Source organism: Onychostoma macrolepis, chromosome 15 (assembly GCF_012432095.1).
Source record: "Onychostoma macrolepis isolate SWU-2019 chromosome 15, ASM1243209v1, whole genome shotgun sequence".
NCBI classification, from domain to species: Eukaryota; Metazoa; Chordata; class Actinopteri; order Cypriniformes; family Cyprinidae; genus Onychostoma; species Onychostoma macrolepis.
In genome coordinates this window covers 13,603,876-13,631,773 of record NC_081169.1, presented here as the reverse complement: position 1 = coordinate 13,631,773, position 27,898 = coordinate 13,603,876, and the positions used below count along the sequence as shown (strand labels likewise).

The following is a 27,898-nucleotide window of genomic DNA, read 5'->3' as shown; positions in this document are numbered from 1 at the left end:
ACTGTCACTTTGATCAATTTAATGTGTCCTTGTTGAAGACAAGTATTTAAGTATCTAAAAAAATAAAATGCTTGAATATGGTGCCTCCAAAATATCACTGAAAAACTGTAAGCCGATTAAAAGATCTCATCTCCATCAAAACTGCACATCAACTGATTTGAGCGCTCGGTTGTGTTTTTCTGGCAGTTTAATTTCGCTGAGCGAAGCTGTTTGCTCCTTTGTGGGACTTCAGTGGGGTTAACTGGGGGTACGTACAGTAAGTGAGGGGGAATCCATGCACTTCTCTTAAGAGGCTTAAAATGGGCAAGTAATGGATGAAGGTGAAAAGGCTACAGCCTAATCTGGAACACAGCTGCAAATGGCTTACAAGCGTGAACACGGGGGATGTGCTATAAAATCCATTGCACAGACCACACCCTAAATGACTCCAAAATGATGTGAGCCATCAAGGCTGAGTGGTCTTTAGCTCTTCACCGCACTGATGGAGGTCTATTTTTAGCATCGAAACACACTCCTGACTGCCATTACACTGAACGATGTGCTTTTGCTGGCCTATGGGAACTGCTCTGACACCTGATGTTCCTCTGTGTCAAATTTTCTCCTCCCACTCCTTCACAAGTCTCTCTAGGAGGCCCAACTCTCATCGGTGGCTTCCCATAATGGCTCTGAAAACATGCTGTTTTGTCAAAGGGCCCAGCTCCAGCAATCCAACGCTCTGAATCATCTCTTCAATGCAATCAGCAATACACGACTAATCAGCATCAACAAGGGTAAATATAATCATCGAGAGGCTCTAGGCTTGTTTTCAAGCTCTGGCTAAGTTAATGAGTCACTGATAAACATGCTCTGAGATGCAAATAAATCATCTTTATATGAAGAGATCTGCCTTTGATCTCCAATCAGGCTCTTTAAACCCACGCATGACATACAGTGAAGTATTGGATTACTGGGGGACAATGCTGAGCCATCTCATAAGCTCATAAGTGTCTCGAATCATGTACAATGCACTGTTTACTTACACTATACAGTATGTACTTGACTATATACTGCATGAATTTCAAAGGGTAATGTAGTGTATTTATACACTACTGTTTAGAAGTTTGGGGTTGGTAGGATTTATTTAATGTAAAGCCACTTATGCTCACTATGACTGCATTTATTTAATCAAAAATACAGTAAAACAGTAATATTGTGAAATTTTCTTACAAATTAAAATAACTGTTTTCTATTTGAATATGAAATGTAATTTATTCCTGTGAGGGTAAAGCTGAATTTCAGCTGCAGTCTTCAGTGGCACATGATCCTTCAGAAATCATTTTGATATGCTGATTACTGTGAATGCTGAAAACAGTTCTGTTGTATTTTTATATTATTTTCTTAAATAATGTTTTTATAGTATTTTTGTTGAATACATTATACCCTATACTTTTTCCAGCATTTATTTGAAATAAAAATTTGCTGTAATATTATGAATGTCTTTATACACACTTTTGGTCAATTTAATGGATCCTTGTTCATTTCTTTAAAAAAAATCTTTGAATGTTAATGTTTTTCATTTTAAACACACATTCTCTCGTTTTGGTGCTGCTACAGTGAGGGAAAAACGTATATTTGATCCCCTGCTGATTTTGTACGTTTGCCCACTGACAATGAAATGTCAGAAAAGAAAGTCTATAATTTTAATGGTAGGTTTATTTGAACAGTGAGAGACAGAATAACAACAATAAAATTCAGAAAGACGCATTTCAAAAAAGTTATAAATTGATTTGCATTTTAATGAGTGAAATAAGTATTTGACCCCTTAGCAAAACATGACTTAGTACTTGGTGGCAAAACTCTTGTTGGCAATCACAGAGTTCAGACGTTTCTTGTAGTTGGCCACCAGGTTTGCACACATCTCAGGAGGGATTTTGTCCCACTCCTCTTTGCAGATCCTCTCCAAGTCATTAAGGTTTCGAGGCTGACGTTTGGCAACCCAAACCTTCAGCTCCCTCCACTGATTTTCTATGGGATTAAGGTCTGGAGACTGGCTAGGCCACTCCAAGACCTTAATGTGCTTCTTCTTGGCCCACTCCTTTGTTGCCTTGGCCGTGTGTTTTGGGTCCCTTTGAAGCGGTGCAGTTGTCCTGTCCCCTTAGCGTAAAAACACCCCCAAAGCATAATGTTTCCACCTCCATGTTTGACGGTGGGGATGGCCATCTCCTCTGACCACAACACTATCACCCAGTTCTCCTCTGAATCATTGGCAAACTTCAGATGGGCCTGTACATGTGCTTTCTTGAGCAGGGGGACCTTGCGGGTGCTGCAGGATTTCAGTCCTTCACGGCGTAGTGTGTTACCAACTGTTTTCTTGGTGACTATGGTCCCAGCTGCCTTGAGATCATTGACAAGATCCTCCTGTGTAGTTCTGGGCTGATTCCTCACCGTTCTCATGATCACTGAAACTCCACGAGGTGAGATCTTGCATGGAGCCCCAGTCCGAGGGAGACTGACAGTTATTTTGTGTTTCCTCCATTTGCGAATAATTTCACCAGCTGTTGTCACCTTCTCACCAAGCTGCTTGGCGATGGTCTTGTAGCCCATTCCAGCCTTGTGTAGGTCTACAATCTTGTCCCTGACATCCTTGGACAGCTCTTTGGTCTCGGCCATGGTGGAGAGTTTGGAATGTGATTGACTGATTGCCTCTGTGGACAGGTGTCTTTTATACACATAACAAACTGAGATTAGGAGCATTCCCTTTAAGAGAGTGCTCCTAATCTCAGCTCCTTACCTGTATAAAAGACACCTGGGAGCCAGAAATCTTGCTGATTGATAGGGGATCAAATACTTATTTCACTCATTAAAATGCAAATCAATTTATAACTTTTTTGAAATGCTTTTTTTCTGGATTTTTTTGTTGTTATTCTGTCTCTCACTGTTAAAATAAACCATTAAAATTATATACTGATCATTTCTTTGTCAGTGGGCAAACGTACAATATCAGAAGAGGATCAAATAATATTTTCCCTCACTGTAGCTTTAGCATGTTACTTAACCACAACTTCAAGCTTGCTACTAGTGCAGTATCACAAAAGCACACAAAATGAGACAGATACCCCTAATAAAAAGTAATATTTAATAATAATATTTAAAATACATTTATTTCATACTAAGTATAGTTCAAATCTTTTAGTATCTAAAACATATTTACTGACAAAAAAATAAATAAAAAATATATAATTAAACTTGATTTGGAGTAATACTTGTGCACAATACACATTTCTTAATATTATTATTTCCTAATAATATCGGTCTTTAAACTTTAAAGTGTACCTGAAGCATATTTGCTTTAGTTCCACTTTAGCACAATCAAATATACTTCAGTATTTCTTTAGTTGGACTTCAGCAATACGTCCGCACAATTAAAGTGCATTAAGTACAAAATAAGTTTTTCCAATTTAGCAGAAGTATACCAGTTTAGTATGCCAAAAGTACAATTGCAGGTCTTTAAATGTATTAGCATGAAATAAATGTATTTCAAATACATTTTAGTATGTTTATTTTTCACTAGGGACTATACAGTTTCATTGCATTGTTTGAGCTCAAAACAAGGTGTGCTTGATTAGATACTGTAGGAAGCATAAGCTGCACTCACTAGGGGTGTGCGATACTGCAAATTTTGGTATCGATCCGATACCAAGTAAATACAGGGCAAGTATCGCCGATACTGATACCGATACTTTTCCCTTTTTAATAACATACATTTAAATGACCAATTACACTTTGAAAATTAACAATAACTTATGCTGATATGACTAAAATATTACATTCACCTTAAAGCTATGTGGATATTATTTGCCTTTCTGAAAGTAGTTTGCAAGCAGAGGAGCCCAGAATATGAAAGCAACCGTAAAGTTTCGTGTTAAGCATTTTCCTCCCATAGAAAAGAGTTATAAAGAAAAAAAAAACTTAGCGGGGCCTAATGTATTAAGAAAGTAATATTGAAAGGCCAACTCAGTATACTGATGATGCAAACTATATGCAGGCTAGCAGCCCAGGATATGATCGCAAAGTGCATGCATGTTAAGTGTTTTCCTCTGATAGAAAACCTTTATAAAGAAAAAAAAACAACAACATGGCTTAATGGTTGAAGACAGTATTACTGTATAAAAAGGCCAAATTCAGTAAATTTAATGGGTCTGGCTTCCAGTCTCATCCGCTTTCAGAAATTTTTAACTGTACAAAACAGTTCGTTTTGCTGCTTGCTTGGTATTGCAAACTGGTGTTTCTTACCGTATTATTTTAATGAATTGTCTTAATAATAAACACACACGGTGGAGTGCAGAAACAATTTTACTCAAGATTTCCCTACCGTGCCTAATGAAGTGGAAGTCTCGCACATTCAGTCTATGAAAAAGGCTTACTTCCACATTGAAAAAAAGTGAATAAGTTTGGTGCTGTTGCCACAGTAGCGAATTTCTACAGTTCCACCTCTCGCTGTTGCCAATAATATCCGCTTCTGCTTGAAGCCGCTGAGTCACATAATGGCATAACAAAACACTAATGCAGGGGAGGAGCAGTAATGTTTGCATACGAGACGTGAAAAGAGCGGTATATAAACACACAGACATGTCTATTCTTTGTTGAATGTATACAGCAATATATTAAGTGTAGAGGAGAGAAAATTAACCTAAAGTATCGATCTAATCAGGCTAGTATCGATCCGATACCGATACCAACGTTGGTATCGATACTATCGATATTAGGATCGATCCGCCCACCCCTAGCACTCACCTGACTGCCTTCTTTTTGCCAGAAAACTGCAGGAAGAGGGTTTCCCTGGGTGCCACATTGAAAAGTTACAGTCCGTCCTTGAGCAGCGACTTGATCCTGGGGACGTACGTCAATCTGTGGGGGCACTAAGGCCAGAGAGAGCAGAATGTGGCTGGTTAGAGAATTTGAAATGCTTCATGATTTTTCTGTATGTTTGTCCTTTTTTTGCTACGTTTGCTATACAGACGGATGGAGGGAGGACAAGAAATAATGGCAAAAAATGTTGGCAAAATGACACAAGAAGGACAAGCTGGACTCAATAAGCAATTTACAGAGGAAAAGTTGAATTAGCCAGTAGACCAAATCTATCAACTCAATGAGATTTAAGTAATAAACATATACTTGAGAAATGCTCTGAAACCAAATGATTGAAGACTTTGGCATCTCTGCAAATTAGAGAGTTTGTGGCATTGCAGAGAAACATTCTGAAAACTCTAGAGTATGTTTCTCAAGAGAAACATCTGCGAAGTAGGAGACTCAAGCAAACATCTCAGGGGGAGTCATTTATTTGCATACACAGTCTCTGTTGTTTCAGCACCTGATTCACTAAAAAAAAAACTAATGCTAATCAGCTGAAAACCCCAACACCCAAAAATCAGTTTCCAATCTAAAATGACACAGCAGACTATCGAAATTTGGCGTACTTTACTGAGATGTCTGTTTGTGGCTGTTTTGTGAGCAAACATTTTAATTTGTTCTCCTTTAAATCTTCTAGCAGAAACAACTGAGATGTTGAAGAGACAGAATTTGCGATGCCATATGAGGGCTCTGACAAAAACTTGAACTTGGTTTGATTGAATTTAACCCTCACCAAACACCATCTACGCTCGCCCACTCTATAAAAACATGAAGTGGATTTCTCAATATTTTAAATCACTTATCAGTTAAGTGCTGTCCTCTGAGGCTCATCAGCTCTGTGATTTGCACATTAGCGCGAGAGCTGTCAGATTTAAAACATAGTCTCCACTCAGCCCAGATTATAGCAAGTAATTAGTTGTGACTGCAAAGCAGATTCTGATGCTGGAGTCTGTGGCTCACGCTGGGATAGCGGTGGATGCACGATATCGAAAAACATCTGTTTTCAGCGGTGATGTTTGAGGTGGTTACTGCTCGGTTTATCGCTCTGAAAGCCAAACGGAACCACCAACGTTATCCAGCAGCCATTTCCCGCCTACTTTTTAGTACGGCACTGGGCTCAAGGCTGTGTGTCTTTGTTTAGATAACCAGACCGCTACCCTGCTGTTCAGAAACTTCACAGTAGGTTTGTACACCAGACTCAAGTGAGAGAAGGCGTATGAGAGCGTGAAAGGCAGACAGGGAGAGAGCGCGAGATCTGACTCATCCGTGTTGTTTCTCCATTTTCACATTTTTTCTGATGGGGCTACAAGCTCCCACACAAATAACAACTCATGACGAGAAGCCGACAAAGATCATATAAACCGGAGGAGAATAATAGTGTGGGGAGAAGTGGCTCGGGGCTGACGGAGCTACTGTTCACTTCTGCAGGTGACAACTCCCAAGCGACAGATTGACTTGCATGTCAGCTTTAGGGATTGAAATAATGAGTTAAAGAAACATTTCCGAGTAGAATAAAAATTCTGGAGCCTTAAAGGGACTGACAATATTTTTAAAAATGTATTCTTGGCCTTAAAAATCAAGACCTTAAATATCTTTATTAGTATTTATGGTTCAATGAAGCAACTTTGACATCCATGATACCTTTCTATTCCACAAATCATACTTTATTGTGGAAAAAAGTTTGTTTAGATTATTAAAATGTTCTTCACACTAAGGTTCTTTTAAGAACTGTTTACTGAATGGTTCTTTATGGAACCCAAAATGTTTCTTATTTAACATCACTTTGAAAACCACCTTATGGAACCTTTATTTTTAAGAGTGTACAATGGAAATCAATGTGGTCCAATGAGAATGTTGTTTTGGACCTCATTGACAAAAAACCCCCCCAAAAAACGTATTTATATGGAATTTTTGCTTTTATTATTTCGATAGGATCGTTGAGTAATTGTAATTGTGAGATACAAACTTGTAATTCAGACTTTTTTCTCGCAATTGCAAGTTCTGGCTTTCTCAAAATTGCACGATATAAACGTGCAATTCTTAATTTTTTTCTCAGAATTGTGAGATATAAACTCTCAATTGTGAATTATAAAGTGCAATTTTGAGGGGAAAAAAATACTGGCCATTTTCTTACAACTGCAAGTTTATATCTCACAATTCTGTGTTATAAAGTCAAAATTGCAAGATATTTACTCACAATTCTGATGTAAACTCTCAATTCTGAGAAAATAAATCAGAATTGCGAGTTCATATCTCGCAATTGTGACTTTATAACATGCAATTGTGAGAAAAAAGTCAGAATTGTGAGATAAAAAGTTGCAATTACCTTTTATTTGTATTTTTTTATTCAGTGGCGGAAACAGGCTTCTATTGATAAAAACTCACTAATACCTTTTTACATTTTTTTATCCTGTGGCAGAAATAAGCTTCCACATGAGGGCGAATAAATGACAGTTTTCATTTTTGCATGAAATGTCCCTTTTAAAAGCCACAGAATTAAACTGCACCATTTCCCATTTTTAATACAGGGCACGTTTGAGATGATCCAGTGAACGAGGATGCATTTGACTCACGACTCATCCTGTGGGCATTTGTTGGGCTTGGTAAAAGCTCTTGTGCACATGGCCGCTCATTGTGTGCGCTTGTCTGATGAGTGTAAAAACAGCAGATGTGTGTGGTCAGTCGTAATCTTCAGCGTGTTAAGTCACTGATGCCGTGGCTTTGCTCCCTGGTATGTTGGGAAAATGTTAGGCTAGAAGGCAGCAAACATCTGCTGAGAGGATCAGAGAAGACAGCGTTCCCCTGACAGACTCAGGCCCTGTCAATCTCACATGAGCACAGGTGTTCTCATAACATCACACAGGAAGTAAAAGTTAACAGACTGCATACATATATTTACTCAAACTTCTGTTACTGTGTATTTACATATGTGTAGGTCCAAAACTAAAAGTCATCAAGTGCCAATGTAAGTAAATATTGCTGTGGAGAGTAAATGAAACTAGTTACTCGCCAGTGGCTGGAAACCTTTGCATAATACTGCTGCATAATACAGAAGTAAATCTGTAAGAATTACACTCACATATGTGGAATATTTCTCACGTTAATCCACCGCAATGAAAATGTGGAGTGTGAAATCCTGGTTTTTGTGACAGGTGCGGTTCCACTGAGAGACGGATACTGGCTCATGTCATATGTGATGCTGTGAGTGACATAAAAAAAAAAAACAACGCATTGGGATTTTGTTTGTCATATTTTAGTTTTGGCAGATTAAAGTGAGAAATATTCCACATATGTGACTAAAATACTTTCAGATGTATTACAGCAGTATTATGCAAAATTTCATTTAATTTACTTTCCAAAACATACTGTTTGTAAGCAAGAACCAAGGAAAAAAATGCTAAACATATACTATATAATTTACTCTTTATTGGCTGGTATGGAAAAACCTTAACTGGATCCTCTTTATGCAGTTATTTTAATATTAATAATTAATATAAAAATTATATTATATTGATATAGACAGTAAGAGAGAGGACAGGAAATGCGGAGATGTGCAGAAACAGGATTAGTCAAAGTCACATGTCAGATTTTAACTAACGTCACTAACATGGGTGCCACAAATTAATGTGGTAAAGCAAGTGTACTAATTAATGAGACACATTCAAAGGTTTCTATTTTTAACTCTTATTTTCTATTTTACACCGTTTCTTTTTGTTATCAACATTTTATTTATTTTTATACACAACATCCAAAATAAAATAAAAAAATAAAAAATAAAATAAAATAAAATAAAAACAACAACAGACACATACTCAATATCTCAAAGTCCAATCAAAGGGAGGGAAAGAGGAAAGGCAAGAAAACACAAAAGTCACTCCTTTATACAGTCACGTATATCAAAAAGAAAGCACTGCCAAGCATCGATGGTAGAAGGCTTGGCCCCATTGATATTTTACACCGTTTCTTTTCAAGATCTGAGAGAGGTGGATGACAGCAACTGTATTCAGTCTTAAAATCCTTGTAGTTGGTAGAGGGCGACGTGAGGTCATGGGTTCGATCTTTAGGTAATGCTAGCACCGTTGTTTTGGATAAAAGTGTCAAAAAAATGCACAAATATAAATGTAAAATTTGCTTGTGATTCCTGAAAATGTAGTAGTCACTGTCTTTTTTAAAAGTTTGATTGTTCCAGTTTCAGTGTTATTAATATTAAGCAGCTGCTTTAAACGTTGCATTTCACAAGCTCTGAAATCTCCTTTAATCTAATGGCAGTATCAGAGTAATGACTTGAAATGTCTTTTTGAAGCATTCACACACATTTCTATCATACTCACGCATACTCAATGCAAAGCAGCAGACATAAAACAGTTTGCCTGTGCCACCTTGTGAAATGCGGCAGCATGCAGTGAAGAGGAAGGAAAGGTTGGTAAGGATGAAATGATGAAGGGCAACAAAACATCAAGGCAAATGAGACAGAAAATTCACAAATGAAACATCAAGAAAATGGCCCTGAGTCAGAAAATGGAGAGAGAAAGAGAGAGAGAGAGAGAGAGAGAGAGAGTGAGGCAGAAAAAGTAGGCAGTAGGAAGGAGATGGAGGCAGAGCTGCTTGGTCTCATCTTAATTCAGACTGGCAAAATAACTGGAGGATGAATTGAATCAGGTCTGCTACAGCTGCTTCCCCCAGCTTGTGCCAGTTAGATTCCCATCCAGTTCTCTCTCTCACTCGCTCTTTCTCTTGCTCATTTCTACACACACTTTGCCACGTTCTATTAACACTGCCTCTGCACTCCGGCAGTTTGCTAAAGCATACCGTCTCTCTATAACAGCTGTCAAATACAGTAATCCACACGCTTTAATGTAAGCTCCATATAGTTGCTCTGTTCCGAAGCTGCCTGAGTAGAAATACCTACAATAATTTATGTTGCTGTTTTCTGTTCAAGAGTTTTCTGTTTTCAGTGGAACACTGATATTTTGAAGAATGTATTTCAAATTGTTTTCGTCAATCCAATGAAACTCAACGGGATCCAAAACAACATTTGGTCCCCACTGACTTTTTGCATTTATTTTTATCTAAACATAATAAAAGAAAGTCAAACAGATTTGGAACAACATGAGGGTGAGTAAATCATGACAGAATTTTCACATAAGCTCAGAGGATAACTAAATCCAAGATGGTGAATGAGGTAGGCTATATAAATATGTAAAGTGTATATTTCATTCAACACTGAAAAGTATCAAGAAAAATAGTTCAGTCTAATAAAAAAAGAAGTACCCGATGTTTGTGTATTTTGTGCTTATTTCAGTATCATGTTGTTAGCTTAGCAACATGCTAACATAAACTTCAATGAAAGCAATTGTGAATCAAGTCTCTTGCTATTTGTATTGTGCTTCCAGTTGCTGCCTAAATAAGTCACTTCCATGACAGTCGTGATGCCAAGATTATTTTGGATTTATGTGTACGCTAGGGTATATATACAGTGAACATTGCGTAAATGTTATAATCAGCATAGCAGTGATGTTATGCTCAACAACAAAGCTGAGAAGCTTGTGTCAAAAAAACAAAACAAAGCATTGTATCGGAGCTTGATTCGTTGACATGAATTATGACGAAACTTTGTTCGCCTGAAAATCACTTGACTGCTTCAGTATCTAATTAAAAAAGAACGAATCCCAGGGTGGTCATCCAGTATCATTTTATATTATGCCCACACTAAGCTTAAAATATAAAATATAGTTATAAGCATATAGGCATATTTAATTCATGAATTTGTTTAATTTAATTTGTGCCAGTGTACATTGCTACAACCACTAGATGGTCACATTGTACACTGTATCGTAAAGCTTTGCGTAATGAACCCTTTTGCGATACAATTGCGAGAAAAGCTTCAGTGCATCACAAAGCTTCATTTAGCCATCACTACAGCATAGTACAGTATGCACACACTGTAGGCACACAGTCCGATTTTTCTAATCTTGCATGCTCTGTGTCTGCACCTAGCATATGCATTTTCAAAAATTTTGTTTTTTGCACTACTTAGTTTGTCCACAAGGTGACAACATTGGCCCGGGCCATTGTTTCACAGTTGAAAAAGAACTACCAGAGACCTCAACAACAAAATATACATGCATTTATGAGTGCTGGCATGAGTTAGTTAAAAGATACACCCAAATTAAATGAGACAGCTTGTTTAAATGAGTACAATGACATTTTTATTGCTAGTAAGTTCTGGAAAGAAATAGTGCACTTGACAAGGATGAATCTTTCTAGTGCACGTGTCAAGCACAATGGCGAATATTTCGAAAGGCGATGTGTTCGGCTGAATGCATATGCAAAGTGTTTGCATCAGAACTGAGTACTATATTTGGGCTTTAGAAGTCAGCTGGCTATCTAGGCAATGAGGCAATGCGTTAGAACAGAGTTAACATTTAAGCAGCAACAGAGGAGCTGATAAATCCTTCCTTGTGACTTCACACAGATCAGACTGATTGTGCCTGACAGGTTCAAATGGCTGCAGTGAGGTCTGTTTAATGGAGATGAGTGGCAACATATGCATGAAGCTAAGAATATCAGCTTGCTTCTTTGTGATTCATATTTCATGTGCGCTGTGATGTGTGTTGTGTAAAAGGACGCATGCCTGAGCGTCTTACCGTGGACCTGCAGCACGGCGGAGGCTTCGGTTTTGCCCACGCTGTTTTCTGTGACACACGTGTAAGTGCCCTCGTCCTCTGCTCTGACCCTTACCAGACGCAGGCTGTTGTCACCACGGATCTCAAATCTACTCGGCCGAGAAGGTGAAAAGAGACAGTGGTTGTCCGTGAGGAGAGCAGATTGAACAGTCATCGCACTTTCCTCCTACAGCCTGTCTACATCCTTATACTCTCTGAGAGGACATTTCTGTGAGACTCCATCAAATATGCCACTTTACTGCGCCCCAAACTCTAGGAAACACTAATTATATTTTATTCTTGGGGCTTTTGCCACTTTTTTATTTGACAGTAGAAAGGAGACTATTTGGGAAGAGAAAGGAAATGGGACCAAGATTCAAATCAGTTCACTTGGTGGTCATCTTTCTAGTCAAACAGCGACAGCAATCTATTTGAATGGGAAAAGACTGAAATCTCTAAAATTGTTGGCTAAGAAAGCTTTCATTGAAATCACATATGCCATACTGCCAATAAAACCTAACAACAACGTTAACAAGTTTTGCTTCGTTAGCTCAAAACACAATACAATGCGATTTCCATTTCCATTGCTATATTGAGCATTGCAGTTTCGAACACACATTTTTCTAAAAGTGGTCAGTCTCCTTCTCTTCAAACTGTCTCTGACATAATTTAAGCCAGATTTCAACCTGAATCAGCACTAATATGTGGTAACCACTACACTGCACCGCTCAGACTGAGTTCAAATGATAGTAATACATTTCCTAACTAAACATATTTAATTTTGGAACAAAAATTAAGATATTTTTTAATATTCTCTAATCATTTTTGTCCATCCACTGAAAGTTCATGGAACCTAAACTTTCATGCATCAAAAAGTACAAAATGACATTGTAAAAGCAATCTATATGAATCATTTATTCTTCAGCTGAGACACGATCGCATTATATTAGGGCTTTAAAATATGTAAAAAATATTGTGCAACCCTGCTTTATATGAATAAAAGCCTAAATGAAATCTTATAAACATTGATCAGCACACATACACACAGTAAAGCTTATCAAATACGTTAAAGGGAAGCACAATCAGACTGGCTGAATATCTTCATGAATTGTTTTGGTGTAACAGACTTTCAGTGGAGGGACAGAAATCTCTCAGGTTTCATTAAAAATATCTTCATTTGTGCTGTGAAGATGAACGAAAGTCTAATGGGTTTGCAACGACATGAGGGCGAGACAGAATTTTCATTTTTGGGTTAACTATCCCTTTAAGGTCTTGTTGTATAATGCTGTATTATGCAATAAACATTATTCCTCAGTTTGAGGTTTATTGGTTTAATGAGCTTTCTGCTTCTCTAACTCAACTATAACGGAAATAGGAAACTGATTTTCTAATCTGGCTCTCCATAAATGTCATTAAACTGGCATGTGAGCTTCATGAAGCTGCTGTAACAGCATCGCAAATGTTTGTAAGCAGAGTCTTGCCTCCCCCGCGGTAGTTCTCCTTCGTCTCTGTTCCAGCGGACAGTCGGAGCCGGGTCTCCATGAACCTCACACAAGAAGTCAACAGTCTCCTCAGCCAAAACAATCTGATTCACAGGTCTGCGGATGAACACTGGCCTCTCTGCTCACACAGTCACACACATATCACATAGTGATTATTTTCACTCCTTTGTGAAACCTCAAAAATGAGCCAGGAAATTAGACTTACCAAACACAACGAGTTCGGCTGGATCACTGTCTCTCTCGCCCACCATATTGGTGCCTACGCACACGTACATGCCTGCGTCACTTTTCCTGGTGTGAGAAATCATTAGCTTACCACCACGCATCTGAAGAAAAAAAAAAATCACACATATCACTATATCATCGTACAACCTGATTTGATTCTTAAAAATGATTTTTCAGTATTTTCTTCAGTTAAGGTGCACTCAGTAATGTATAAAAAAAGTTTTAAAAAGTTTTCAAGCTAACAAAAATGTTCTAAGAATGGTTAGCTAACTTTCATTAATTTATGAAAATGCCATTTCTGAATGTTGAATGAATTCAAAATGTCCAAATATTTAAAAAACATTTTTCTTGGTTATTCAAATGTTAAAGGAACACGCAAACATTATGTGAATGTAATTTTTTTTTTTATGTTCTCTGAAACAAGTAGCAACATTTAAAAAAGTCAGATGAAAATATTTCAGGAATTAAACATTCCATGAAGACCAATAACGTTCCTTGTTAGCTGGGTTAACACATAAATAAATGAATAATATATTTTTTTAAATATATACTTTGGAAAAATATTCATTATATGAAGACTCCACTTATATCAGAAGCCTAATAAAAGAAGTTAATTTATTATACTATTATAGTATTTATAGCTTTTTTTTTTTTTTTAGCTGTTATTTGTATATTTTCAGTTTTCAGTTTTAGTCATTTTAGGACTTACACTTAAGCAACATTTTTAATTTAAATTTAAATTTTCCATTTTTTAACACAAAGAGTTTCAGTTTTAGCTATAACAACACTGGTAACCAGCACAGCACAAACATAGAATAATGCTAAGTGCACCTTTCATTTAGATAATTTGCATTTGGCAGTGATGTCATTGTTGGTGGAGAACAGGACGTGAGCAAGTGCACTGATTTATGTTTCAATCGATGCTGGTTGCAGAGGTGATGTCACTGCTGCACTACAACCTAATCATCACTCCTGTGCCAACATTGCACTATCTGCTATTGACTCACAGAGATCCTGCCGTCCTTGTCATTGACACGAACATTGTTCCTCTTCCAGGAAACGGTGGGCTCGGGGTGACCCCTGGGAGGGACGCACTCCAGCACAGCGGGCTCTCCTGCTGCCACCACCACATCATTGGGAGGCTGGCGGAAATCATCCCTGAGAACTATGGGAGATTGAGACAAGTGTTAGCTGTATGCTGTGTTGTGCTTGTTTGGTATGTTTTCATCTGCTCCCCTGTGTGAGCTGTTTATTCATGGATCTTCATTGAGGAACTTGGGAATTGTGAGTCAGAGATGAATGAGGCGTCTTATCTTCGCTTTCTCGCAGCTCCTGTCCTCAAATCTCCTGTGCTCCTTCCTGTACGTAATGCCTTGGCTTTCTCATCTTATCAATTATAAAGTGTTTTCATGACAACACATTCACATTTAAATACAGCTGAATAATTGACCACAGAAAAGAAGCATGACATGACTAGGGGTCTGCTCCAAAATCTAGTGAGCTGCCTTCTATTTATACTACTGTTCAAAAGCTTGGGGTCAGTAAGATTTTTTTAAAGTAATTAATACTTTTATTCAGCATGGATGCAATGACAGTAAAGATATTTACAAGGATCGTGTGATAATGTACGTCTAATTACGTTACTAATAATATCTAATCCTGCTAGCACAGGGATAAATTAAATTTTAAAATATCAAAAAATAGTTATTTTATATGGTCATAATATTTCACAATCTTACTATTTTTTCTGTATTTTTGATCAAATAAATGAAGCCTTATTGAGCATAAGAGACTTTTTTTCAAAAACAGTGAAAATCTTACAGACCCCATATTTTGAACAGTTATGTACATAAGTAGGAACCTCATATGTGGCCAATTTGGAGCACTCTATTTAGGTAGCAACTCTGCGTGCCACAAAAATATTGATCTGCATGAGATATAACTCAGAATTGATTTCAACAGTGTATGACAAGTTGCTAAGTTCTAAGTAAGTTCTGAAATAAGCATAAAAATACATAGAACAGACACATATGTTTTTTGTAATTAGATTATTTATTAACTTACCTATTATTTTTGGTACCTTTTTGTACAGAATTAAAGGGATAGTTCACCCAAAAATTTCTGTCATTAATTACTCACCCTCATGTCGTTCCAAACCCATAAGAACTTTGTTCATTTTTGGAACACAAATAAAGATATTTTTCATGAAATCCGAGAGCTTTCTGACCCTCCACAGACAGCGACGCAACTACCACATTCAAGACCCAGAAAGATAAGGACATTGTTTAAAATAGTCCATGTGACATCAGTGGTTCAATCGTAATTTTATGACGCTACAAGAATACTTTTTGTGTGCAAAGAAAACAAAAATAACAACACATGTCACATGGACTATTTTAATGATGTCCTAACTACATTTCTGGGCCATAAAACATTTCAGTTGCATTGCTGTCTATGCAGGGTCGGAAAGCTCTCGGATTTCATAAAAAATATCTTAATCTGTGTTCCGAAGATGAGCGAATATCTTCAGGTTTGGAACGAAATGAGGGTGAGTACAAACTGAATTCCGGAAATGTTGGGACGTTTTTTTGTATTCCACAATCTTTTTACGCACTCTTTCACAGATTGGAGAGTCTCTGCCCATCTTTACTTCTGAGAGACTCTGTCTCTCTAAGACATCCATTTTATAGATAATCATGTTACAGACCTGATGTCAGTTAACTTAATTAGTTGCTAGATGTTCTCCCAGCTGAATCTTTTCAAAATTTCTTGCTTTTTCAGCCCTTTGTTGACCCCGTGCCAACTTTTTTGAGACCTGTAGCAGACATCAAATTTGAAATGAGCTCATTTAGTGGATAAAAGTGTAAAATTTCTCCGTTTAAACATTTATGTTCTCTATGTTCTATTGTGAATACAATATTGGCTTGTGTGATTTGAAAGTCTTTTAGTTTTCATTTTATTCAAATTTAAAAAACGTCACAACATTTCCGGAATTCAGGTTGTAATTAATAACAGAATCTTCATTTTTGGGTGAACTATCCCTTTAAAGCTACACTAAAATCAACATTTCACTCTCCTTGACTTGACTCACAATTATTTACAACAGTTTGATGTTAGCATGTTGCTAACCAAACAATCAGCTTATCAGAGTGCCTTTCAACAAATGTCACAATGTCCTATTAAGCATAGAAACAGAACACACAAAAAAAACTGTAAAACAGTAACATGTTGAATAGAATTAACTATTTTCAGAATTAATTACAGTCATGGCCAAAAATATCGGCACCCTTGCAATTGTAGCCTCAAGGCTACAAGTCCATCTCCAGAGATCTTAATGTTTCTGTGTCCACTGTGCGCAATATCATCAAGTGGTTTACAGCCCATGGCACTGTAGCTAACCTCCCGACCTTCTGACGTGGACGCAAAAGCAAAATTAGTGAAATATTACAACGAAGGATTGTTCGAATGGTGGATAAAGAACCTTGATTAACTTCCAAACAAATTCAAGCTGATCTGCAGACACAGCAACAGTGTCAGCTCGCACTATCCGTCACCATCTGAATGAAAAGGGACGCTATGGTAGGAGACCCAGGAGGACACCACTGCTGACACAAAGGCATAAAAAAGCAAGACTGGAGTTTGCCAAAACTTATGTGACAAAACCACAATCCTTCTGGGAGAACGTACTGTGGATAGATGAGACAAAAGTAGAGCTTTTTGGTAAAGGACATCATGGCACTGTTTACAGAAAAAGAAATGAGGCCTTCAAAGAAAAGAACACAGTCCCTTCAGTCAAACATGGTGGAGGTTCAAAGATGTTTTGGGGTTGCTTTGCTGCTTCTGGCACTGGATGCCTTGACTGTGTGAACGGTATCATGAAATCTGATGATTACCAAAGAATTTTGGGGCGCAACGTAATGGCCAGTGTCAGAAAGCTGCGTCTCCACCAGAGGTCATGGGTCTTCCAGCAGGACACACTTCAAAAAGCACTCAGAAATGGTTAAAAACAAAGCGCTGGAGAGTTCTGAAATGGCCAGCAATGAGTCCAGATCTGAATCCCATAGAACACCTGTGGAGAGATCTCAAAACAGCAGTTGGGAGAAGGCCTCCTTCAAATCTGAATGACCTGGAGCAGTTTGCAAAAGAAGAATGGTCCAAAATTCCAGTAGAGAGGTGTAAGAAACTCATTCATGGTTACAGGAAGCAATTGATTTCAGTTATTTTTTCCAAAGGGGGTGCTACCAAATATTAAGTTAAGGGTGCCAATAATTTTGTCCAGTGCTTTTTTTGTGTTCTGTGTGGAATTGTATCAGATCTGACTTGTGTTGTTCCAATGCAAACAAAAAAATAAATAAATGTGAGTACCAAAACATTTGCAACTGCAACAATTTTCTGAGAGAAGGGTTGCATTTTCTGACAGAATTGCAAGGGTGCCGATATTTTTGGCCATGACTGTATATATGTCTCTCACTTTGTTGACCTTATTGTATTTTTTTTCCCCTTAGAATTTGGCCAACACAAGGTATCTTACAGTATATTGCGTTCATGTCAGTAAGCCTGTATTAACCAGTTGAACACACATAAACAATAATAATTACAAGTGGGAAATGTGTAATTTTCTTTGAAAATTGAAACAATTTTTAAAGGATTTTCTTTGAGCCCCGAGAATTATTATTTTTCCAATAAAACTAGCTAAGTAGCATGTATAAAATACAACTGCACAATTATAATAAATGATAATAATATGATAATTCATAGCACCATCATAAACTTAATAAAAACAAAGCAAAAACACACCTGATGCTCATTCTTTAATGATCGTTTTGCAGAAGTTTAAATGCTTTATTTTTGCAAAAGGTACATCGACATCCAATCAAAGTCTGTCATCATAAATACAACTTCACAACTCATAAATATGAATATGGACCTGAACAAAACGTTAATAGACAGCACACTAGGTTTTGGTACACAACTTTAAAGTCTCGCAAAACAAAATCCAACAGGGAAGCCAATGCTTAAACTCTGCAGACAGCCAAATTCAACAATGGCTGGTTTTGCTGACCTTACTAAGCGTCAGTGTTAACGGTAAACACTGTGAACTCTGCCCCCTTCTCTTTTCTATGCCTATACCCTTCACACTGAGAGCGAACGGCAGAATGCTACATTCCCCGCTGTTTGGCTTGGCAGGAAAAGTTACCCATAAATCCCAAGTGGTGACTGACAGATTAAAAATGCGACCCCTGCCCTATGGCAGCTGCCTCAGGGGGCCCTTTGAGTTTCCTACATCAAAGGGTGAGCTCCTACGGGCTGTAGACTCTCACCAGCGGCTGCTACAGAGCCTCACACACACACACAAGCATAAATGCCACTCATATTCTCATCTCTGTGAAATATAAATGCATTTCGGTAATAACGCACACCGTTGTCCTCAAATTAATCACCAATCTGACAGCCGCAATATCTTCCCGTCTTATCTCTTAAACACTTTGTGGATGAATTTTTTCGATTAACACCTCAATTATAAGGTGTAATCTCACCTGTCGTGGGCTACAAATGAAATCGTAGAATGTAAAGCATTAAAATGATTCCAAATAAATAAATTCAGCCATCGATTCATATTTATGATATGACCTCTTCTGCATTTCTGCTGTATTACCGAGTCCTGGCTACACCGTCCCTTGGCAGACCTTTATAAATGCAATGACTTGTGATAATTACTTATAAATATTCATTGAAATGTCATGTTATTGGTGAGATCCAGAGTGCCGAGTGCTCCATTTTTTTTGTTAGTTAAACTCATGCTCATCTCCTGTCTATGAATATTCATATCTTTCAGGCTGGGACAAATGGTGCGGGTCTGTCTATGGACAGTAAGTGACTCACTTCAGAATTTGAAGTGCTCATCTGTCAGTCTGGGCACCCAACCTGACCATAACCAACCTCAACACTCTTCCATCCAACACAATCTGCCACATTCCTGTTCACTCAAACACATTTCTTCACATTTTTGATTTTTAGTGGCAAATCAATAGAGGCAATCGTTGTTGTGCCATGGTATTTTTTGCATCCTGTTCATTATCTACTCGCAATCCAGTTTAACCAGGGCCAAATGTAATTAGCTCACTGTCATTCTTTTTAGCACAAACATGCATCCTTTCTATGCAAATTAAGGGTGTATTCACACCAGGAAAGCCCGCTAGTTCACTTGCTTTGGTCCGGACCAAATACAATGTTGATTTTTTTTGATTGGTTTGCTTTCACACTGTAATTTTGCAAGTGAACCAGAAACTGTAAACAAAACCACACGTGCGCTTAAGGTCATCCATTCATTGGTTCCTCCATTCAACCGTACCAGAGTTCGTTTGGAACCGGACCGAGACCACCTCTGAGTCTCAGTACGGTTGTTTGGTCTGCACCAGAGTGCGATTGCTGTATTCACACCTGCCCAAAAGATCAGCACCAGGGGGGGGAAACAAACTTGAGTTCGATTCAATCGAACCAAACAAGACAGGTGTGAATACACCCTAAGCTTAATGGTTAGCCTTACTCACAAAACTTAGTGCTAATTGTATGCTGAAATTAACTTTGCACAATTATTGGCCAATGCTCATACTTTAAAAATGTCTAAATATTGGTTTATTACTTGCTGACCTTTTCAATAAAAGACTCTGATCTCTTAGCATGTTGTGAAGCTAACAGTCTGTTGGACACAAGGCTAGGTGACTTACTTGATTTTTTTAATACTGAATGAAATAGGCTACTCATTTTAAAGTGGCACTTTTAAAGTGAAATATCCAGTGAGTGACATCTACCAATGTTTTATTAGTTGGTTGTTGTACAAATTGTGGCAATTCAGAAATGAAATGAGTGGTGGTGCTAGAAGGTTAACGCTTTATAGCGTTTAAAAAAAATGTACCACCTACATTAAACTCTACTCTAAACCTAACCTATATGTTAAAAAAAGCAAACATGAGGTAGAAATGCATTTGCTGAAGCAAACATGGAAATTTAGCTTGCTTCTACAAGGCTTTGAGCTGTTTTATCATGACTCATCGTGTTTCACATGACTTGTGCAATTCTGTACCACATGAGCTACTGAGCAAGTTTACAATGTCAAAAAACCCATATTTATGGACCTGGTTATGTCATGCGAATGTCAAAATAAATACGTTTTACAAATCACACACTATGGTAAAAATTTTAAGGTTATAACTATAGTGTTATCTGCCCCTGAAATTATAATTTGTGTAAAAAAGGAATACAAGTTGTTGGTGTTTTACTGTCACTAGTGTTGATTTCAGCTGGTAACTGCAGTAAACTTGTAAAAATGTAGGCAGAGGCATGTTTTTTCGATAATAATTTCATTAAAATTCATAAATGGACTTTTTAATACAAAATATAGTAATACAACAATAAGTGCCTGCAACCAAAAGCCAATTACACAACAGATTTGACATTCAGTTGAAAATGCTATCAACCCAACAAATAAATTCATCCCCTAAAGGCTAATTATTTTTTAAACTAACTGACTATAAAATGATTCACTTGTCCTTTTCCCCCGTTGGCCCGTAAGATCTGCCGACTCCATCCACCATTGTCTGTCACCATTAAATAAGCATCCACTCATTCCCTTGGGCCACTCTAACAGTGTACAAACAAAGCATAGGCCTTCCCTAGCATATAAAAGCATGTTTTTACAAGAGAAAGAGTGCAGATGTTGCAGAAAAATGCCCAACCGACCAACGGCACACCCAACACAGACATCTGCCCCGTTCCACAAAAGCCATCTCACCCGGTGGACACCTTCTAATCGTTGCAGATCCGATGGCCACTCTGATAATGAAAGCTGACGCCGAGGGTAACTGATGGCCCCCAAACAGAAACATAACAACAGTGGTATAATACATATATGCATGCATGAGCTTGCAAATTGGCAGTGTGCATACATTCTCCGTCCCCTGCAGTCCACTGTGGTGGCCTGTCACCTCCTGAACAGGATTTAACTCGCAGGAGGCATATGCACAAGCAAGGACAAGGACAGGCTGTTCCCAAACAGCCCACAGCATGTTGCATTTTTCAGGAGACGAAGCCATGTGTTATTCATGAGCGCTGGTTAAGAAAAGAGAGGGTAAAATAGTGTCACCGTTTACCTAGAGCTGGCCAGCCCGCACACAAAGCTCGTAAGTGCCCTCGGCGATACCACATGCCTAGTTATGGGAAAGAATGATACACGCTTGGCTCTGACAGGGTTCGTCCCTCTTGGCGGTGTGTTCAGGAAGCCATTCATTCCCCCTCTCATCATCTGCACTTTATTACGAAGCACGAAAAAGGGAAAGCAATGTGATTTTTAATCATCTGTGAGGTGAGTGACATGAGCAGAGAGACTCATTAGCTACAGCTGAAAGCCTGAGTGGGTCACATGACCGGCACAAAACATTACGGTCATTCTCTTAATTCTGCTTGGCTTCCTTCCAACGAGCAGACCATGCACAGCAAAATCATCATCATCCCTTACATATGCTGTACAAGCCAATTACTTCAGCAGCTAAAATTATATATGGAAATAAATCGACATGAATTAGCAATAACTTATTCCTTATACGTTGGCTGTGTCTCAAAATCCAACAGCATACTTTCTAAGACAGCATTCTGCGCCCACAACGATAAAAAAAAAAAAAATGCTGTTTAGGTCAGATGTTTTCAAATTAGAGGGTTGCAAATTGGTGCTCGGGGGTCTGCAGAAAATTGCAGAGGACAAAAGTTAATTGTGAAAAGCACTATACAAATCAGTTTGAATAAAACTGTTTTTCTTCAGGTTTGTGTATTGTGTAGTGTTATTGTTTACTAAAACTTTTATTAATTCAAAATCTTTTTAAAAATGTAGAGATCTTAAATATAAATATAAACTAAATATAAAAATTATTAAACACAATCTAACAAAAATGTGCATAAGAAAATTATTAACACAAAGTAAAATTTTAAGTCAAAGTATCAAATTAATGTTTCAAAATATTAAATTCAAGTTCAAAATATTAATAAAACTATAATTGTACATACATAATATGAAATTAGCACTGTATCACATGATATTTTAATAAATCTTTGCTTTAGTGCAATATAAATATACAGGTGCTGGTCATATAATTAGAATATCATCAAAAAGTTGATTTATTTTACTAATTCCATTCAAAAAGTGAAACTTGTATATTATATTCATTCATTACACACAGACTGATATATTTCAAATGTTTATTTCTTTTAATTTTGATGATTATAACTGACAACTAAGGAAAATCCCAAATTCAGTATCTCAGAAAATTAGAATATTGCGAAAAGGTTCAATATTGAAGACACCTGGTGCCACACTCTAATCAGCTAATTAACTCAAAACACCTGCAAAGGCCTTTAAATGGTCTCTCAGTCTAGTTCTGTAGGCTACACAATCATGGGGAAGACTGCTGACTTGACAGTTGTCCAAAAGACGACCACTGACACGTTGCACAAGGAGGGCAAGACACAAAAGGTCATTGCAAAAGAGGCTGGCTGTTCACAGAGCTCTGTGTCCAAGCACATTAATAGAGAGATGTGGTAGAAAAAAGTGTACAAGCAATAGGGATAACAGCACCCTGGAGAGGATTGTGAAACAAAACCCATTCAAAAATGTGGGGGAGATTCACAAAGAGTGGACTGCAGCTGGAGTCAGTGCTTCAAAAACCACTACGCACAGACGTATGCAAGACATGGGTTTCAGCTGTCGCATTCCTTGTGTCAAGCCACTCTTGAACAACAGACAGCGTCAGAAGCGTCTCGCCTGGGCTAAAGACAAAAAGGACTGGACTGCTGCTGAGTGGTCCAAAGTTATGTTCTCTGATGAAAGTAAATTTTGCATTTCCTTTGGAAATCAGGGTCCCAGAGTCTGGAGGAAGAGGAGAGGCACACAATCCACGTTGCTTGAAGTCCAGTGTAAAGTTTCCACAGTCAGTGATGGTTTGGGGTGCCATGTCATCTGCTGGTGTTGGTCCACTGTGTTTTCTGAGGTCCAAGGTCAACGCAGCCGTATACCAGGAAGTTTTAGAGCACTTCATGCTTCCTGCTGCTGACCAACTTTATGGAGATGCAGATTTCATTTTCCAACAGGACTTGGCACCTGCACACAGTGCCAAAGCAACCAGTATCCCTGTTCTTAATTGACCAGCAAACTTGCCTGACCTTAACCCCATAGAAAATCTATGGGGTATTGTGAAGAGGAAGATGCGATATGCCACACCCAACAATGCAGAAGAGCTGAAGGCCACTATGAGAGCAACCTGGGCTCTCATAACACCTGAGCAGTGCCACAGACTGATCGACTCCATGCCACGCCGCATTGCTGCAGTAATTCAGGCAAAAGGAGCCCCAACTAAGTATTGAGTGCTGTACATGCTCATACTTTTCATTTGGCCAAGATTTCTAAAAATGATTTCTTTGTATTGGTCTTAAGTAATATTCTAATTTTCTGAGATAATGAATTTGGGATTTTCCTTAGTTGTCAGTTGTAATCATCAAAATTAAAAGAAATAAACATTTGAAATATATCAGTCTGTGTGTAATGAATGAATATAATATACAAGTTTCACTTTTTGAATGGAATTGGTGAAATAAATCAACTTTTTGATGATATTCTAATTATATGACCAGCACCTGTATATGCACACACACCAAATATACTATCTATCCAGCACATGTAATATTTTGACAAATGAATTTTGCCTTAGTACATTAGTAATATTATATGCACATTTTTTAGTGGACAATCCATAGGCATAATGGTTTTTATACTGTACAAACTGTATTTTCTAAAAATAAAAAATATATATTTTTTAATTTTATTATAAGCTTGTTTCCTCATGGGGACAGCAAATGGACATTTTCTCCATAACATAGGGTTTACCTGAACCACACACACACACACACACACACACATCTGTTAAAAGCATTAAATGGACCAAACAGCCAATATATTTTTGCCCGTTTGCTCTCTTTTACATTACAACTCAGGACAGTCACTGTTCATTTTCCTGAGTCATTAGTCATATAACGCACATTTCCAGAAATTTGGTCTCTCTCCTGGTAGACCCCCTAACAAGGTAGTTACTATGGTAGGTACTATGTTTTCAGACACAACCATTGCTTTCATAAATAAGTAACGGTTACACTTCATATTAGGTGGCCTTAACTACTATGTACTTACATCAAAAAATAAGTACAATGTACTTATTGTGTTCATACTGTATTGCAAAACACTTTTGCTGCTATTGAGGTGTGATATGGGTAAGGTTAGGGACAGGTTTGGTGGTATGGGTAGGATTAAGGGTGGGTTAAGGTTTAAGGGATGGGTCAACAGTGTATAAATGTAATTACAGAAATTCATTACAGATGTAATTACATATAGGTATTTTAAAAAATATAAGCACAATGTAATAACATGTATGTACACAATAAGTGCATTGTACCAAATGATTAATTCAAATGTAAGTACATAGTAGTTAAGGCCACCTAATATAAAGTGGGACCTAAGTAACTAATCATTTGGGCTTCCCATTTCAATGAGTTCCTGTTAGGTTGTTACACATGCTTCCACAGTGAAACCCCTGCAGTGAACACAACCTAAACATATTCATCACTGCACCAAAAATTTTGAATTTGTGATCACTGGTATTCCGACAACTCATGATTTTGAATTATAGGAGCAAAAGGACATTTCACAAGCTGAATCTGAATCACACAGGTCAGGCTCATTTCAAAAGGCCAGAAGTCTTTCTTCTCTGCCCCCCGTAGAGATCATGGAATGATGGTAAATGACAAGCCTGTTGGGATGTACATTATTAATAGCCCACCATTGACTCACCACGCGCTCTTTCTCCTTCTTTACACACGGCCGCTCATTTGCATCCCCCACTATGGAGACCCACAACACATTCGCCCGTTTGTGACTCAGACATCGGTCTTAAAAGGACAATCATTCTAACCTGAAGAATCCGTATCGGGTTTGACGAGCGGCCATCTGTTGGTGTGTGTGTGTGTATGGGAGTGGGAGGAGACTTGTGAAATGTTTCAAGCTAACTGAAGCACTCCTACACTTTCAGCCTGACAATTACATGCAGAATTATGCTAACCGTTAACGTGTAATTATATGGCGGTGCATGAAAGTGGATGTGGTTGTGATGGGTTACGGCCGGCCGGGATTCTGACACACAGCTGGAAGTGTGTGTGGACTAGACAGGATGTTGTTATTTGTTCATTTCAGAGCCACATAAATAAATCCATCCCATGAGGTGGGCTAATCCCACGCTACGTTAGTCCCTGTGTTGAGACTCGGCTAATCGACCCACCCAGAGAGACACTGCCTGGGTTAATCTGCACGTCGTTTGTGTTTACTTCCGTTTGGACTGATAAAATCCCATTCAACATCTCTTTCCGGCTTTTATGTGCTTTCTTGAACAATCAATAAAAGGATAGAACTTGGTCGGAAATTGTCTTCCTGAAATGAAACACAACAGCTGAAAATGTAACGCATTTTACATGAAACGGACAAAGAGCATGGAAGATATGCGATATAAAATGCGATTGGTTATGTTCAACAACATTGCGCATGCAAGAAATCCCATAACAGCCCTTCAGAGGGTTTAGATAAGAGCGCATGGGGAAAGATGTATTAGGGAAAAGCTGCCACGGAGCATCATTACTTTATAATCCCACACTGGGTGAAAGAGGGACAGCTGGGTCTAGAGCCTTTTAAGCAAGTTTTATTTTTCATTTGTCCTACTTTATCTTAATCCAGGCTCAGGGAACGCGGCAGTTTGCTCCCCCAGACAGACTGCCACATTCAATGCTTTGAAATAGATACAGCTTTTCTCTTGCATAAAAGCTTCAACACAAAGCTGCTATTTTGAGAGAATACGTGAATGGATTTGCATTCAAGCCAAGAGCTAAATATCTACTTCTGCCAAAAATAAATTTTTTAAAAAATTTAAAAAAGGAAATAACAGGCTCCACTAGTCGCACTTGCCATTTGTCATTCTGCCATTATGACAAGCGTCAGATTAAGCAGTGGTCCTGTGGCATACATATGTTAGGTGGATAATACTGTATCCCCCAATATACTGCGGTTTAGCATTGCATGGATTAATATATTAGTGTAAGACGCAGATTCAGTCTTCTCTTACTGGTGAACCCTTTAATATTACAGAACAACACTGGCTTTTCATAAAATGCACAATTCTTTTTGTTTGTCAAAGACCTTGAAATGCAAGTTGAATTTAAAGAGCGATTTATACTTGCGATGGCTGTTTAAACCTTGATGAATAAAGTCGCTTTTAACATTTTCTTGAAAAAAAAAAGTGAGTGGATGCTTGAAACTCACTGCTGTAAACACAGGCTTTTGTCCAAAGACACATACTGCCAGAATACGTGCTGAATTTGAATTAGTTTCTTCTCTACCCTTCTCAAAGTATGCATGCATGGTCATGTGATCAACACTGACTTTGTATTGTCAGCCATTTATGAATAAGATTTCTCTATGACATTGAAAAAAATGGTAAGTCTTGATATTTTAATTGATAATAATAATTTTATTAGAAATAAAGCTGAAATAAAATATAAATATTAAAATATTAAAATATAAAAAATTAAAATGAAAATTACCCCATGATTTACTCACCCTCACCATCCTAGGTGTATACTGTATGTATACCGTCTTTCAGACGAATACAATCGGAGCTATATTAAAAAATGTCCTGGCTCTTCCAAGCCTTATAATGCCAGCGAATGGGGGTCCAGCTTTTGAAGCCCAATAAACTGCATACATCCATCATAAAAAGTACTCCACATGACTCCGGGAGGTCAATATAGGCCTTCTGAAGTGAATTGATGCATTTGTATAAGAAAAATATCCATATTTATAACTTTATAAACTATAATCTCTAGCTTCTGCTAACTGTCGTACACTCGTTCATGAGAGAGTGGCGTTACGGCAGATGACATAGCACGTAGTCGTAGTGAGCTTCAGAAGGCCTTTATTAAACCCCCAGAGCAGTGTGGAGTACTTTTTATGATGGATGGATGGATGGATGCAGTTTTTTGGGCTTCAAAATCTTAAACCTCATTCACTGCCACAGCTTGGAAGAGCCAGGACATTTTTTTATATAACTCAGATTGTATTCATCTGAAATAAGAAAGTCATATACACCTAGGACGGCTTGAGGATGAGTAGGCCTAAATCATGGGGTAATTTTCATTTTTGTGTGAACTGTCCCTTTAAATAAAGAACTTTTAAAAAATGACGTACTAAAATTAAAATCAAATAAATTAAATTTAAAAATAAATGTGAATTTAAAACATTCTATATACTTACTAAAACATACTATAACTAACACTAAAAGTTTCTTTCATCTGTAAAAAACACATTGTTTGATCATTATTATTCTTTCTTGGTGAAAAGTGTGTGCACAGATCAAGCCAAAAACTAATGTGTTTCCAAAAATTCTCTCTCCCAGGACAACTCGACTAGAACAGTTAATCACATCACACATGTGCCTAATACTGAAAAACACGAGTGATTCACCAACAAACAAGCAC

At 37.8% G+C, this 27,898-nt stretch overlaps 1 protein-coding gene across 3 annotated transcripts in view; it reads right to left on the bottom strand.

Annotated features, from left to right (window-relative positions):
• The window catches only part of zgc:77784 (uncharacterized protein LOC402947 homolog), a 67,969-nt gene that overhangs the window by 23,690 nt on the left and 16,381 nt on the right, over window positions 1–27,898 (bottom strand). For all 3 annotated transcript variants that reach the window (XM_058744422.1, XM_058744423.1, XM_058744424.1), the window contains exons 3-7: window positions 14,290–14,447; window positions 13,263–13,383; window positions 13,037–13,175; window positions 11,538–11,665; window positions 4,774–4,898 (exon numbers count right to left, since the gene is read on the bottom strand). In XM_058744422.1, the coding sequence (XP_058600405.1) occupies window positions 4,774–4,898; window positions 11,538–11,665; window positions 13,037–13,175; window positions 13,263–13,383; window positions 14,290–14,447 (671 nt within the window). The remainder of the gene's footprint in view (window positions 1–4,773; window positions 4,899–11,537; window positions 11,666–13,036; window positions 13,176–13,262; window positions 13,384–14,289; window positions 14,448–27,898) is intronic.